At 44.9% G+C, this 16,009-nt stretch overlaps 1 protein-coding gene across 8 annotated transcripts in view; it reads right to left on the bottom strand.

The window, feature by feature from the left end:
• Positions 1–16,009, bottom strand: part of B4GALNT1 (beta-1,4-N-acetyl-galactosaminyltransferase 1) — an 87,503-nt gene that overhangs the window by 40,395 nt on the left and 31,099 nt on the right. Inside the window, exon 1 of one of the 8 annotated variants that reach the window (XM_087956455.1) lies at positions 10,677–10,964. The exons of 6 other annotated variants lie outside the window; for them this stretch is intronic. In XM_087956455.1, coding sequence (XP_087812581.1) covers positions 10,677–10,720 — 44 coding nt within the window. In that variant the 5' untranslated portion in view covers positions 10,721–10,964. Of the gene's footprint in view, positions 1–4,313; positions 4,432–10,676; positions 10,965–16,009 lie in introns of those variants that run through there. One more of the 8 variants, XM_087956460.1, reaches the window with a different exon arrangement.

Below are 16,009 nucleotides of genomic sequence, written 5' to 3'. Positions count from 1 at the left end.
GTAGTTAAAGTGTGTGCTGACCAGTTGGCTGAAATACTTACAGAGCTGTTCAATCTATCTTTAACACATGCCATCATCCCACAATGCCTGAAGGCTGCAATCATCATCCCCATTCCCAAAAAAACAAATATAAACACTCTCAATGACTATAGGCCCATAGCGTTAACAAGCTCCATTATGAAGGTTTTTGAGTGACTAGTTTCACAGCACATCAGAGACTGCCTCCCGCCCTCCTTTGATCAACATCAGTTTGCTTAAAGAGCAAACCGATCTACAGAGGATGTTGTGGCCATTACACTTCATAGAGCGCTGAGTCATCTGGAGAACAAACAGCTATGTGAGGATGCTCTTTGTGGACTACAGCTCTGTGTTTAACACTATCATTCCAGATGTACTAGTAACCAATCTGTATAATCTGCAGGTCCCCACCCCCACGTGCTCCTGGATTAAGAACTTTTTGACAAACAGACCACAGTCTGTTAGACTTGGCCCCCACCTTTCTTCCACTATTTCTCTCCAGGGTTGTGTCTTGAGCCCCCTGCTATATGCCTTGTACACCTTTGACTGCTCACCAAGCCATGCAACAAACACCATCATAAAGTTTGTGGACGACACAACCGTGATTAGTCTCATCTCCGGAGAGGATGAGACGGCATATAGGGCAGAAGTAGAGAACCTGTCTATCTGGTATTCACAGAACAATCTGTCACTGAATGTCCATAAAACCAAAGAACTGATTATGGACTTCAGGAAACATGGACAGGACCATGCCCCACTCATCATCAATGGAGAATGAGTGGAAAATGTCCCTACGATCAGATTCCTTGGCATCCATATTTCAGCTGATATCTCCTAGTCCCCTAACACCAAGGCCATAGTGAAGAAGGCTTAGCAGTGGCTGCACTTCCTGCGGGTTCTTGGGAAAAACAATCTGGATAAGAAGCTGTTGCTGGCTTTCTATAAAGCCTCTGTGGAGAGCACTCTGACATATTGTCTGGGTGTGTGGTATGCAGGCTCCACAGCTGAGGACAGGAAAATTGTACAGAGGGTGATAAACACAGCTCAAAAGATCATTGGTTGCCCTCTGCCCTCCCTGGAAGACTTAGCCAGGTCCCGCTGCCAAAGCAGAATCAAGGCCATTATAGGAGACCCCTCACACCCTGGCAATTATCTTTTTGACCTGCTGCCATCTGGACGGTGCTTTAGGTCAATAAAATTCCACACCACTAGACTAACAAATAGTTTCTTTGCCTGGGCCGTCTGAACCGCAAATAAACACAAACTACCTTATTAAGATGTGAAAAGATGTGAGATCTCAATACCCCATTCAGATGTATAATGACATATTGCAGTACAGTCCATCTCTTGTGTATTATACTCGGCAAAGCGTCACGGTCAGTGTTGGATGTATGTTTTGTGTATATTCGTAGATGTTGTACTCTCTGGTTGCAAATGGAGACGTGGGTACTCTATTTTTCTTGTCTTCATTTTTTTAAGTGCTTTGGTTTTGTTTTATTGCGAGCAGTTGCTGGGGTGCATCCACATTTTGTTGTACTTGTACAATGTCAATAAAGTTCTTTTTCTTCTTTCTTCTTCTTTTTCTTCTTCTTCTTCTCTATTCTGCCCTAGCCAGATCCAGCACATTTTCGAACTTAATTTCTCTTTCACAACCAAGAAGTTATATTGTGAATAGATGGAAACATGGAGTACAAAGAAGTTTTGTATAATTTTTTTTCTTCTGGCTGATTCCAGCTCATTTTAAAATACAATCTTTCTTTTGACTGCTTCTCCTCACATACCTAATCTGTCCTAGAGATTAGTAGCAATCTGCAAGAATTTTTGATTTGCCTAACAATGTGCAACTAATGTGTTTTGCTGTAGAAGGAAAATGATCCCCCTTTCCTTCTGTTTCTCAGGACTAATTCCAAGACTCAGAATTTAAATTTTTAAAATTCTGTTCTTGTACACTTGGCTCTGTTTAAGCATCAAACTCCAATAAAACAATAACTATGCATTTCCATGTAAATCACAGAATTTTGAAACCTGCTTTCTCTCTCAATAAAGTTCTCGCCTTTTTTTTAAAAAAAACCTTATTTCTGACAGTGAAATACAACTACATTATGAAAAGGAAAAAAGCAATAATCATACTGAAGAAAAAGACTTTGGATATGTTATGATGATTAAGATAAACAAACACAGCAGGAAAAGAAAAAAAAGAATTACATACTAGTCATAGGTATGGATTAATTCTATTCTAAGTAACTTGGAAATACGCCACTCTTCTTTTCAGAACCAAACACTTTTCAAAAACATTAGATTCCTATCTTAAATCAAGTCCATAAAATCAGGAGAATCATTTTTTCTTCTATTTATATGAAATTATACCTTCGGCTATAGTCCAGGTTCAATGGCACCAAACTTCTGATGACAAATTCCATGTTTTAGGGATTGTAGGAAGTGAGCACCCATCCCTCTCTTAGAAAAATGAAATATCCTAGGAAATATTAAAAAGGCAGACTATTTCCCCTAAAAGGAAAGTAGAAACTCAGAGAGGCAGAAACTCATCCCGTACCTTTGTTAATGGGCGCGCCATTAAGGCCTGGGCCCAGTGGTGGTATTCTACCGATTCGGCCCGGTTTCTGCCTAGCCGGTAGCGGTGACGAGCAGGGGAGACCAAACCGGTTCTCTCCAACGCTCTGTGTTGGACCCACCTGGGCTCCCATACTAACCTTTATGTCCTGCTTTTGAAGCGCAGCTGCATTGTGTGGCACAGCAATTGCTGCATGGCAGCTGCTGAAGCATCAGGGAGAGTGCAGGCTTGCAAGAGGTGACTCAAAACGCCTCTGCGCCTGCGCAAAGTGTGCGCGCGTGCGCAAAGCGTGCCCACCAAGCCACGCCCACCTAGCCAGTGGTAAAAATATTTGAAGCACACCACTGCCTGGGGCAGAGTATTCTACATAACAAAAACCCATCTCACCGTCTGGCCTGGGAAGATTGCATCAGCCAGCACTCAGGTGAAGCCATGTGGTCCAGACAAAGCCTACAAAGTTAGATAAGACCCCCGCCCCTGAGAGTCTGACAGCCAATGGGATACATTTCTTGAACAGGGACAGGAAACACTAAGGTGGGGCCCAACAGAGGACACATAAGGTGTGGGAATAAACTTTGGCCTGACCTTGAGCAATGACTAATATAATGCTTTATACATACATGCCTGTTTAAAGGTCACTAAGGTAATGCAAAGAAAAGAGAACAATAAGGACAAATACAAACAAGGAGACAGCTTAAACAATTGCAAGCAAACCTTTACTATATCTAATTATTAAGCCATAATGTAATTATGCTGACTATGTAGAAAAATCTCAATAAAAAGAAGCACTAGAATTTATTCTGGGCTTCCATCCCGAGAACACCAGCCTGTGTCTCATTCTTTCCATGGAAGACCACCACAATAAGGGTCTCTCAGCATCTTGCTCCTTCTTCTTTTCCTTCACCCAACATCTTGAAGAACGTGATCGTCCTTTTCACTTTGGACCTCCAAGCCATGTGGTCCTGCCCACCATTAAACCATCTTTCCAAACAGTGGAAACAATGGAAAAGAGACTGGAAACATCTTTCTCCATGTTTCCAGTGTCTTTTCCCCCACTTGGAACTGAACCCAGAAGGATAATTCTTCCAACAGAATATAGATAGGGTGATGTCGGGGCGAAGAGAGGCGAGGAAGAATGGGCTCTGTTCTTCACCCCTTTTTCTTGGTGCTGGAGAGACCCTGTGGGGTGCACGGATCACGGAGAGACCAGTGATGGTGTGGGGAAAAGCGGAGCGGTGGAGGGCGACCACCCCTGCGACGAAGAGAAGCCCTCAGTGGTGGGATTCAAAAATTTTTACTACCAGTTCCGTGGGCATGGCTTGGTGGGCGTGGCAGGGGAAGGATCCTATAAAATCTCCAGTCAGAGGTGGTATTTGCCGGTTCTCCAAACTACTCAAAATTTCCACTACTGGTTCTCCAGAACTGGTCAGAACCTGCTGAATACCACCTCTGCCTCAGAGCCCAGCACACAAGACGCTGTCATCCCTGAAGAGTGGCCCCGAAGTCCTGACAGCCCAGCTGAGGGGAAGAAGCATGTTTTGAAGATAACAGGCTGTGGCAGATAGCAGATCGGATGGTGCACAGTGACCACAACAAGCAAAGACTGCCGAGAAGAAGGTTCGTAAACTGCCTCACCCCTAACACAAAAAACAATCGAAGGGATGATAACATTAGAAAAACAGAGTCCAGTTTCAAATATCAATGTACAAACCACACTACTAACCTTACAAGAATCGATATGTTAAAGTTCCAGGAAACAATGATGAAGAACGATACGGAAACGAAGGCGGATATAAATGAAGTCAAAGAGTTTCCTAACAAGAACAAACAACAAGCTTTGAGCTAATAGTCCTCTCCAAAACAGATGAGCTGTTTTGTCCAATGTCCAACCCTCAACACTGACATATGCAGAGCTGACAAGAGACCACAATGGCCTTATATTATGAACATTCATAGAGCTGACAAAGGTTTGGAAGCATTGAAGATTTTTCAGTTCTGAAACCACAATTAAGACTTTAGATCAGGGAGGTCAAACTCAAGGCCCGTGGGCCAGAGCCAGCTTGCACCGTGCTTAATTCTGGCCCACGGGACAGGTGTGGAAACAGCTGTAGGAAGTTAGCAGCTACCCCACTCCTAGAAAATTGAAATATCCTAGGAAATATTAAAAAGGCAGAATATTTCCCCTAAAAAGAGTAAAAACTCAGAAGCAGAAGCTCACCTCAGAAGTAGAAGCTCACCCCCACCTTTGTTAGTGGGTGGGCCATTAAGGCCTGGGCCAGAATATTTTACATAACAAAGATCTCCAGGTAAAGCTATAGCAATTGCCCAAAGCCCTTTTCATTACATCATCATCCAGCAAGGCTCATCCAAGCCTGGAACTCAGGACAGCCTACAGAGTTGCCCCTGCATGGCCCCATGGGAGTCTGACAACCAATCAGAATACAAGATCAAATTCAAATCTCAACAGAGGTATTGCAGCCAGCAAGTCTTCACTCCGGTCTGCTGTTTAAGTGGGAGCTGGAGAAGCCATGATTGGCTGAGCTGTTTGACAGCTCCATATAAAAGGAGCTGTCAAACAGGATCAGCTGTCTCTCTCTCTCTCTCTCTCAGCTGCTGCCGCATACAAGTTAGCAATAAAGCCTGTTAGCTTTACTTTTGCCTCTGCCTCATCTGTCAGCACGCCAAATGCGCACTTTCAGCTCTCCTCCTTCCTTCTCTATTCCTTCACTTTGAAGCATGTTTCTTTGGAGCTCCAGGCCATGTGCTCCTGCCCACCATGAAACCATCTTTCCAAACAGCCTCCATGTTTCCAGTGTCTTTTTCCCCACTTGGAACCGAACCCAGAAGGATGTTTCTTCCAACACAGCGAAGGACAAGCAAAACAAAAGGAGAAATGTTTCCCCTTTTGCATTTGAGCATCGAAGAAGGGAGAGGAAAGGAGAAAGGAAAAGAAGAAAGGCAAAGAAAAAGAAGGAAAGGTGGGAAGAGAGGAAGGAAGTAAAAAGAAGGAAAGAGGGGAAGGAAGAAAAAAAGAGAACGAAGAGGGAAGGAAAAAGAAGGGCAGGAAAGAAGGAAAGTCCTGCCTTATCATTTTGCCACCAGCAGGCTGCAAGGCACCTCTGGAGAACAAGGATTTAGCACTCTCTCTTGCCTTGCCTTCCTCCGCTGGAGACAATGGATTCCCCCCCCAGCCCCCCCCCAGGTGCTCTCGACATGAGTGATGTCGAGTTGGCCACACCCCCTGGCCACACACACACACACAACCACACACACACACACACACACACACGAGGTTGAACACAATCCTGATGTGGGCCTCAATGAAATCGAGTTTGACACCCCTGCCTTAGATAATCAATGTTATTTTAAAAAATTAACCTGTAGCAGAAGCCCATGTTAAATTACATGGATGAATGCATTGAGAGCAACTTCTCATCAGCAGTTAATTTTAAACAAGAGACAGTGAACGCTTACATATTAAAAGTAGAGGCGCACGGCCTCATAGTGACCTGACTCAAAAATCATGAAATTTCAGAACCTTTTACAAAGTTCAAGAAAAAAAACATCACAGATAAACAGACACATTGACCTCTGTTAAGAATATGAGTCACCTAACAGCTATTTGGGTTAGAAATATATAAACCAGGATAAACATTTTAGTACTATATCTTTAAGGGAATGCAAGAGCATGCAATTGGATGTGGCTTCTCAAACAGCCATAAAATACAGCCAGAAACCTGGGTTGTTTAGTCGGAGTCTCAGAAGAGTGTGTCTGAGTGTATCTCTGTTTCCTTCTGTTGGAAAGTATTGCCGTTCCTCCATTTCTTCTAATTGACTGATATTACTGGATTTAATGTAAGTCTGTTACTGAACTGTTTTTTGACACTGGACTTTGATATTTGGATTATCCCTGGATTGAAAACTGACTGATTTAACTTGTGAATGACTTTGGATTGCTTATTTTGGACTTTGCTTAAACCTTTCTGGAAGTAAAAATCTACATTTACTGTACAGTGTATCTGTGTGCTCTGTGTGTATTATTCCAACACTACTCTCTATACGTCTCCCTGTATGCGCTCATTCTCCTAATGGGGAATTACCTCAACAACCTCCAACGAGCCTATGAAGCCCTCAGAATCCAAATCAACTGCATAACCAACCAGAGACAGCACCAACCCTCAGCCAACCCATGCAACCCACCTCTCAATGACCCTGAGCGGATGTAACCTCCCTATCACAAGACCCATCACAAGATTCTCACTGATGACTCACACCTGACCCATCACAAGACCCTCACTTGACACACCCACCCCTGAAGCCCTTATAAACAGAAGAACACTGACATCCCCTAAACTCTGAAGATGTTACTTAGCCTGGTAATGAAACGTTTGGAAACCAGCCCAGAAGCTCAAAGAACAAACCTTCACCCTCATCCTATACCTGAGCAAAAGATATTCACCTCTATTGCAAATATCATGGATGTAAAATTATGATTTATCCAAATCTTCCTTTACAATGCTTTATCTAAGGGAAGGCTTTCTTTCAGACACTATACTTGCAAGGAATAAGAAAGTTAAATATTGTACTACTTTTTTCCCTCAGAGATGAAAAGATTTACAAACGTTCTCTCTGCCCCTTGTGATTTTTTACAGGCTCTGTGTTTTGTCCTACACTGTAATAGTCATTGTTGGGATGTGAGTTTTGAAGCTATTCTCTCCTTTCTCCTAAGAATTACAGAGAAACTATAATCTGAGTCAATAATCAATAATTTAATATACTTTTTATCATTTTACAAGGCTTATCTAACAGTTAATATCAATGCTTGAGAAAGACTCTTATTAGATGTGCTAGTTATAAACCAACATTTTAAAAATATTATTCTGGCCAGGAGGCTATCAAAAGTAATATCATGTAGAAATCTATTTATTTCAGCCTGGCTTTATTTAAAATACAATCATCTGACACTATATACACAATGACTGATATATTGGATAATGTGGTACATAAACTAGAATTAGCTGTTCTACATTCACTGGATGCTAAAAATGCCTTTGACTGAATTTCAGTCTGGATTTAAAAACTGTAGATTTAATTTATGAAGGAAAGAACAGGTTTCCATTGCATTTTGCTCACTGGATTTCAATTTGTTATTTTATCTAGTTACTAGAATTATTACAAACGGATTTGTCTCTTGACCTCTAAAGTTATGCTGGAAGTTAAAACCCACCCCCACCTAGAAAAATGAAATATTTTAGGAAATACTAAAAAGGCAGAATATTTCTCCTAAAAGAGAAGTAGAAACTCAGAGAAGCAGGAACTCAGCTCCCCACCCCCGCCGCCATCTTTGTTAATGGGCCATTAAGGCCTGGGCCAGTCTATTCTACATAACAAAGATCTACCTCCTTCAGGCAGAGCCATTGAATTGCCCTTCACTGCATCACCCACCAAGTTTCAACCAAACTTAGCACACAGACAATCTACAAAGCTAGCTACGACTTCTGATAGCAACCAGTCAGGATACTCTTTCCTGTGTCCCAGGAAACATATGGACTACACAACTTGATCAGGGCAAAGCAACAGACGCAATCTACATAGACTTCTGTAAAGTCTTTGATTCAGTAGTACATGACAAACTACTACTAAAACTAAAATCTTATGGTATCTCTGGACACCTACATAACTGGATAGAAGCATTCCTGTCAAACAGACAACAAATGGTCAAAATTGGGAGCGTCCTATCAAATTCTGTACCTGTCAACAGTGGTGTCCCCCAAGGCAGTGTTTTAGGACCAACTCTCTTCATACTCTACATAAAATACCTCTGTGATCATATTAAGAGCAACTGCATTCTCTTCACTGATGATGTAAAGCTATTCAACACCACAGACAATACTACTACCCTCCAAAAAGACCTTGACTATGTATCAGAATGGTCAATCAAATGGCAACTTCAAATCTCAACAAATAAATGTTCTGTCTTACATATTGGCAGAAAAAATCAGAAAAGAAAATACAAGCTAAATGTCAAGACCTTGTTGAGGATCCAAACTTTGTCAAGGACCTTGGGGTACTCATCTCTAATGATCTAAGTGCTAGAGCCCACTGTAACTACATAGCCAAAAAGGCATTAAGAGTTGTTAATCTAATCCTACATAGCTTCTTCTCTGGTAATATCACACTACTAACTAGAGCATACAAAACATTTGCTAGACTTATACTTAATACAGCTCATCAGTCTGGAACCCATATCATGTATCTGATATTAACACAATTGAAAAAGTCCAGAAATATTTCACAAGAAGAGTTCTCCGCTCCTCTACTCATTGCAGAATACCTTATGCCACCAGACTCGAAACTCTAGACCTAGAAAACCTAGAACTACACCACCTTTGGTCCGATCTAAGTATAGTACATAAAATTATATATTGCAATGTCCTATCTGTCAATGAATACTTCAGCTTCAACCGTAACAATACAAGAGCACACAATAGATACAAACTCAAGGTAAACCGCACCAAACTTGATTGCAGGAAATACGACTTGAGCAACAGAGTGATCAATGTCTGGAATACTCTACCTGACTCTGTGGTTTCTTCCCCAAACCCCAAAAACTTTAACCTTAGACTGTCTACTATTGACCTCACCCCTTTCCTAAGAGCTCTGTAGGGGGCGTGCATAAGCGCACCAATCGTGCCTACCGTCCCTGTCCTATAGGTTTTTTTTTTATTTTTCTTATAAGTATCTATCTCATGTATTCAAAACTATATTTATTCTTATACCTGCATCTTGTAAGCGATTGACAAATCAAATAAATACTAAATACTAAAAAAGTTCAAAGCCAGAAAGGGTATAAAACCAAGGGATTCTCAGCATTCCTTCCCTTTTTCACCCAGGAGCTCCAAGGCATGAGATCCTGTTCATCAATAAACCTTCTTTCCAAGCAACTCCCATGTTTCCAGTGTCTTTTTCCCCACATGGAACTAAACCCAGAAGGATATTTCTGGTGCTACATTTACTTGTTAAATTTATTTGCGTCTAATAGCAAAAAGAAGAAATGAAAAGACTGTAAACAATATATGTAAGACAATCAAACAATAAACAATGAAAAAGAGCACAATGAGATACATCAATATAAGCACACACACACACACACACACACACACAAAGCCGTGTCAACCTGTTTTTTGAACTTAGATATTAAGAATGTGGTGGCACTGGACACCAAATATAAATGTTTATTATATGTTGATATTATGGCTACTCTGGAATGTTATTAAAAACTCTACTGAAGTTGTATAGCAATAATGGTATGGTTTATACTCTGGTTATACCATTAACTGAAACAAATCTAATTTGCTGCCTTTAGGATCCATTCAACTCTATTACTATAAGAGATATTACAATTTTTTTCTGAATCTGTATGGGTGTGTATCCTTCTCAAATTATCAATAATGTTAAATTAAACATGTATTTATTCATGTACACATGTATAGATGCAATACAGTCTTTACCTAATTTCCTATCCTAACTAAATCTCTGGAACACAAATCTTTGGGATTCTTTCTGCTGCAACCTGATCTTGGGCAATTCCTTTCTGAAACACAAATCATTCTGTACTATTTCCTACGTGAAACTGACTTGAATCATTAGTTGAACAGAATTATTTTTTTTAATTGTGTTCATATATTTTCTGAAACTAAAAGTGTTCTGTATTTCTTAGCTTATCTTTTACAAAATGGAGTTGAGTAAGTTCTACTACTCCCTTCAAACACCTTGCTAAAATCAATTTAATTATCCCAATCTTTGTTTCTTGCCTCCCAACATTTCCAAAATGGCCCATTTATTGTCCTTGACACGATGTTGGAAAACACACCCAGCATTTTTATACCATCTCTGTCTCTCTCTGACCACTTAATCTATTCCAGCCATTTCTGAACTCTGCTCCTGACAAGAAAAAACTCTCCATGTTCCCCATGTGAGATTTTCCCCATGAGCTAGAAGAATACCCAGAGAAAAAAAGAAACAGATGATAAACCTGGGACTTCTCCAACATAAAACATGTTTTTGTCTGTCCTCGTTTGCTTACCTGACTCTGAAGCCAGAAATGCTGAACCCTCTCCTTGCGCCCATCCTGGGTAGTGATTCTGATGGTGTTTTTTTTTTAATCCACTTGCACAATCACCATTATAACACTCGGAGACTATTACTTACTATGAAAGAGAAATGCATGCTATAAACAAGCACCAGGTGGATTAGCATCCTAGCAAGCTGCTAGGGAGATGCATACTAACGGAAGGAGGTATGTATTGATGGTTTTAACATGTAGCAAAACAGCAAAAACTCCACCCATACAACCCATAAAATCTTGCAAGATGAAACACATATGCAATATACATCTCACAGGGTGGTTGTTGGTATATATATTTTTGCACCTCTGGGAAGGCATTTCCCCCATTAATTATCTGAGCAGGTGGCTTAATTCCCATCCTGACCTGCAGCCTTCTAAAGCAGCCTCAGGAGCACAGCCAATAATGCTACAACAGGTGAAATTAACAGGGTAGAGCACTGTCATCTGTCCAGCTGATTCGGAAAGGATGACATTTGCAAAAAAAAAAAAAGTTGCTATGACAACTTCATCAAATTTCCTGCTGCATCGTATCCATAAATGTCTTTGTTTTAGAACCAGCACTCAAAATGTTTTATTGCTGAGTTTGGGCAGAAGACATACCTTGTATTGTATGTACACTTGCTGATGCACACAAACAGTTATTTAAAGCTGACAGATTTACTGCTGTTTTAGGCAGACAAGAGCAGACAGCAATTTGAGTCAAATGCCTAGCAAGAGAGCTTGCCTGAAGAAAGCTGAGCACAGCACAATGAACCATAGTGTAGTCCAAATACTTCCAAGAGTCACAGGTGCCAAATTAGGTAGTTCAACTAATCAAGAATTATAAAAAAGATGGAGGCACTAGAAAGTGAAAGGGTGAATGGGCGTTGGTCCTTACCTGACACGCCATTTCTCTGGAGCCGTGAGGATCATCCAGAGAGTGGGAGGTGCTTCAGTCTGCGTCGTTGAAGGCTGAGCTTAATTACTGAGGAACGCTCCGCCCTCCATCACGTGGCTCCCTTGCGTTCCCCAGTTTACGCGAAGTCGAGAGTGAAGAGAAGATTGTGCTCTCATCTTACTATGCTAAAAGGTTCCTTGGCCGAAACAAGACCCCACCAGATGGTGAAATAATAAGGGTGGGGCTGGATGATCCTCACGGCTCCAGAGAAATGGCGTATCAGGTAAGGACCAACGCCCATTCTCCTGAGAGCCGTTCGGATCATCCAGAGAGTGGGACATACCAAAGCTTGGCTGTCCTACGGGAGGGACTCCGTCTGGTTCTGTAATCTCTGCGGTTCCTTGAGGACTCGCTGGAGAACTCGTCTACCAAACGAAGCCTCCGCCGAGGCAAATATGTCGATCTTATAATGTCTAATGAAGGGAGATGGGGAGGCCCAGGTGGCCGCCCGACAAATATCAGCAATTGGAGCCTGGGTGGCCCAAGCTGCCGAAGTGGCTACACTTCTGGTGGAGTGTGCCGTTATTCCGCTAGGTACCGGCAGAGCCTGGGACAAATAAGCTTTGGAAATAGTAGCTCTAATCCAGCGGCCAATAGTGGAAGAGGACACTTTGTGGCCTAATGATTTGGGCTGAAAGGAAAGGAATAGGGATTCTGACCTCCTGAAGGGCTGGGTACGCTTAATATAAATGCGGAGGGCCCGTCTCACGTCCAAGGTGTGCCAAAGCTTCTCCCTTTCCCGCGAGGGATTGGGACAGAAGTTCGGAAGTGTGAGTTCCTGTGCCCTGTGGAAGGCTGAGTTGACCTTGGGCAAGAAGGTAGGGTCCGGCCGGAGAACCACCCGGTCGGCATGGAAGATGCAAAGGTCCTTCCTCACTGACAAGGCTGCTATCTCCGATATTCGGCGAGCTGAAGTAATTGCCACCAGGAACACGACTTTGAATGTTAGGAACTGGAGTGTGGATTCCCTGAGAGGCTCAAAGGGGTGTTTAGTAAGGGACACAAGGACCTTATTGAGGTCCCAGGTAGGGTACCGGTGAACTGTTGGGGGACACAAGTTAGTGGCTCCTCTGAGGAATGCCCTAATGCGAGGGTGGAGGGAAAGGGAACCCAGATTGTCACAGGCAATGACGGTTGAGAGGGCTGCGACCTGACGCCTCAGGGTGTTCGGGGAAAGTCCTTTCCTCAGACCTTCTTGGAGGAATTCCAAGACTTGAGCGATGGAGGGTGACAGCGGGTTGACCCGGAAACCATGGCACCACTTGCAAAAGCTATTCCAAGTGGCATTGTATATTTGGGTTGTTGAGGGCTGCCTGGCAGCTAAAATGGTATTAATAACCTGGTCAGAAAACTGCTCCTTTCTTAGACGTTCCCGCTCAACCTCCAAACGGCTAACTGGAGCCACTGAGGATCCGGGTGTTGGAGGGGCCCCTGGGAAAGTGATATCCTGTTCGGGGGGATTTTCCAGGGAGGGGCCACCGATAAGTTGCAGAGGTCCGCAAACCATGGGCGTCTGGGCCAGTAGGGTGCCACCAGAATCAGTTCTGCTTTCTCGGAGATGAGCTTCTGGATGACTCTGGGGACTAGGGCTAATGGAGGGAATGCATATAGAAGCCCTGTGGGCCAGGGGCAATGGAGGGCATTGTGATTCTCGGCCCCATGGGAGGGGTACCTCGAGAAAAACCTGGGGAGTTGTGTGTTGAGCGGGGATGCGAAGAGGTCTACTGACGGGAGCCCGAACATCATGGTCGCCTCCCTGAACAGTGACGGGTGGATGCGCCACTCGGACTGGTCCACCGTGGTCCTGCTCAGCCAGTCCGCCTGGGTGTTTGATTCCCCTGAGATGTGTTCAGCTTTTAGGGAGAGGAGATTGCGCTCCGCCCAACGGCAGAGGTGCTCGGCCTCTCTCATCAAGCGTATGGACTGGGTGCCCCCTTGTCGGTTGACGTGAGCCTTGGCGGTGACGTTGTCCGTGAGTATAAGGACATGCCGCCCGCGTACCTGAGGGAGGAAGTTGCGCAGGGCCAGGTGGATGGCGCGGAGTTCCAACCAGTTTATACTGCATGCCTGTTCTGCCTGTGACCATCTGCCCTGTGTCGAGAGCGAATGGATGTGAGCACCCCATCCGGACAGGCTGGCGTCTGTGGTGAGGGTGAGGCATTGGGGCTCCTTGAAGCAATGTCCCTTGTTGATGGCGGGACTGGTCCCCAGAGGAGAGACGTGAGGACCCTTGAAGGCACCTTGACCGTGGCCTTTGAATTGCTTCTGCCGGTCCTTTGGAACGGAAGCAGGAACCACTGTAGGGATCTGGTGTGTAAACGGGCCCAGGGAACAATGGAGATACATGAGACCATTTTACCTAATAATTTAGACAATTCTAAGAGTGTTACCTTTCGTGCTCGTCTGATATGTTTGACGGTTTCCTGGATGCTAAGGAATCTTTCCGAGGAAAGGAAGACCTTCCCTTGAACTGAGTCAATGACGGACCCCAAGTGGGTGATCCGCGTAGATGGTAACAGTTGGCTCTTTTGCCAGTTAACTAGGAACCCATGGTCTTGGAGGGCAGAGAGAGTAGCTCTGATATCCTTCTCTGCTTGGGGTCTGGAGTGAGACAGGATGAGGATGTCATCCAGGTAGCAGTGGAGACGAAACGGGAGGTTCCTGAGGTGGGCCGCCAGAGCCGCGAGGACCTTAGTGAAGGTTCTCGGGGCAGAGGCCAACCCAAAGGGAAGGGCCACATATTGGAAGTGGCGGTGGTTGTAACAGAACCTGAGGAATTTGGAATGGGAGGGCCGGATTGGGATGTGGAGATAAGCCTCTGAAAGGTCTATAGAGGATAGCCAGTCCCCCTGCCTGATGCCTAGTAGAATGGACTGTAGGGTGTGCATCTTAAACCTGCGGTGGATCAGGTAACGGTTAAGGCGTTTCAGGTCTAGAATAGCCCTCCATCCCCCTGAGGATTTGGGGACCACAAAGAGGTGGGAGTAAAAACCTTGCCCCCGCTGGGATGGTGGGACGGGTTGTATAGCCTGTATGTTGAGGAGATGATGGATAGCTGAGTCCATTAAGTTGTGTTTGGTGGGATCCCTTGCAGGGGGATGCCATAAAAAAATCAGGGGGGGGGGGCACTGGAATTCGAGAGCGAGACCGAGTCTGATGGTGTCCCGGACCCAGGCATCGGAGGTGGAGGAATCCCATCAGTCGGCGAAGTGCTTGAGGCGTCCGCCGATGGGAAGGGAGGGACAGGATCTATCTGGTGCGCCGGAAGGGCTTCCCTCCTGAACCCCTGAAGGGACGCCTGTAGCTGCCGCCCCTCCTGATCCTGTCGCCCGGATCGGCTTGATCCTGGGGCTGGAATGGCCGGAAGGAGGGGGGTCTCGGATACCTGGGCGGCAAGGGTGACTGGTAGAAAGGCCGGGAGGAACCTCTCCGAAATGGCTGAGGGCTCTTGACTCCGACCTGCGAAAAAGGGGGGAAGGAATTTTTTCTTGCTTTGGGTTTCGGCTAGTAATGGCTCCAGGGCAGTGCCAAATAGTTTGTCCCCCTTGATGGGGGCAATGGCCAACTTAACCTTGTTTTTTACATCCGCCTGCCAGTGTTTGAGCCAGAGCAGGTGGCGGGCTGTAACATGGGAGGTTATTGCTCGGGTGGAGAACTTAACCGCGTGGTAGGTGGCGTCGGCCGAGAATTCTGCCACGGCTGTCAGTTTGGCGATGTCCTGATGTGCCCTTGTGTTAGAGGGGGGGACATGCTGTTTCAGTTGGCGGAGCCACCGGATCGAAGACCTGGTGAAGAAGGAGGCGGCCGTAGCCGATCTAATGGCCCAGGCGTCAGCTTGGTGAGCCCTACGTAAGGCTAGTTCGGACCTCTTGTCCTCGGGTTTCAGGGCCTCCAGGGGATCACTGGGGGAGGAGGAGGATGCTAAGCCCACGATGGGCTCATCTACCTCGAGGGAGTTAAGCAGGTTGCAGAAGCTTGAATCGAGGTTAAAGAACCTGTTGTCCTGGCTGGATGGGGCAGGAGGAGCCCTTGTAGAGTCCAACTGGTTTGAAACTAGGTCGTGAAAAATGGGTGGGGCCGGAATAACCTCTGCCTCCACCATGGGCTGTCTAAAAATGGCGTCCTCTTGTCCCTCTGCCGGGGAAGGGAGAACCGGGGGGACTGTACAGACAGGCCAGATATGTTCTTGGCCTTAAATAGGAGCGATCTAAACATGTGTGGCTTGAATAGACCCACAAAGGTGGGTTGATCGGGAATGAGACCCTCGTCCTCGGACATGTCCCCTTCCATAGGATCTATCTCCGATAGGGGCTCCCCGTGGTGCGTAGACCCCCATTCAAATTCCCCCTCCTCC

The sequence above is a fragment of the Notechis scutatus genome, chromosome 2, assembly GCF_049901735.1.
Source record: "Notechis scutatus isolate UNSWTSFEM ecotype Mainland chromosome 2, rNotScu1.2, whole genome shotgun sequence".
Classification (NCBI taxonomy): domain Eukaryota; kingdom Metazoa; phylum Chordata; class Lepidosauria; order Squamata; family Elapidae; genus Notechis; species Notechis scutatus.
Note: the sequence above shows the minus strand (reverse complement) of the source record. Positions and strands in the feature narration are given on the sequence as shown.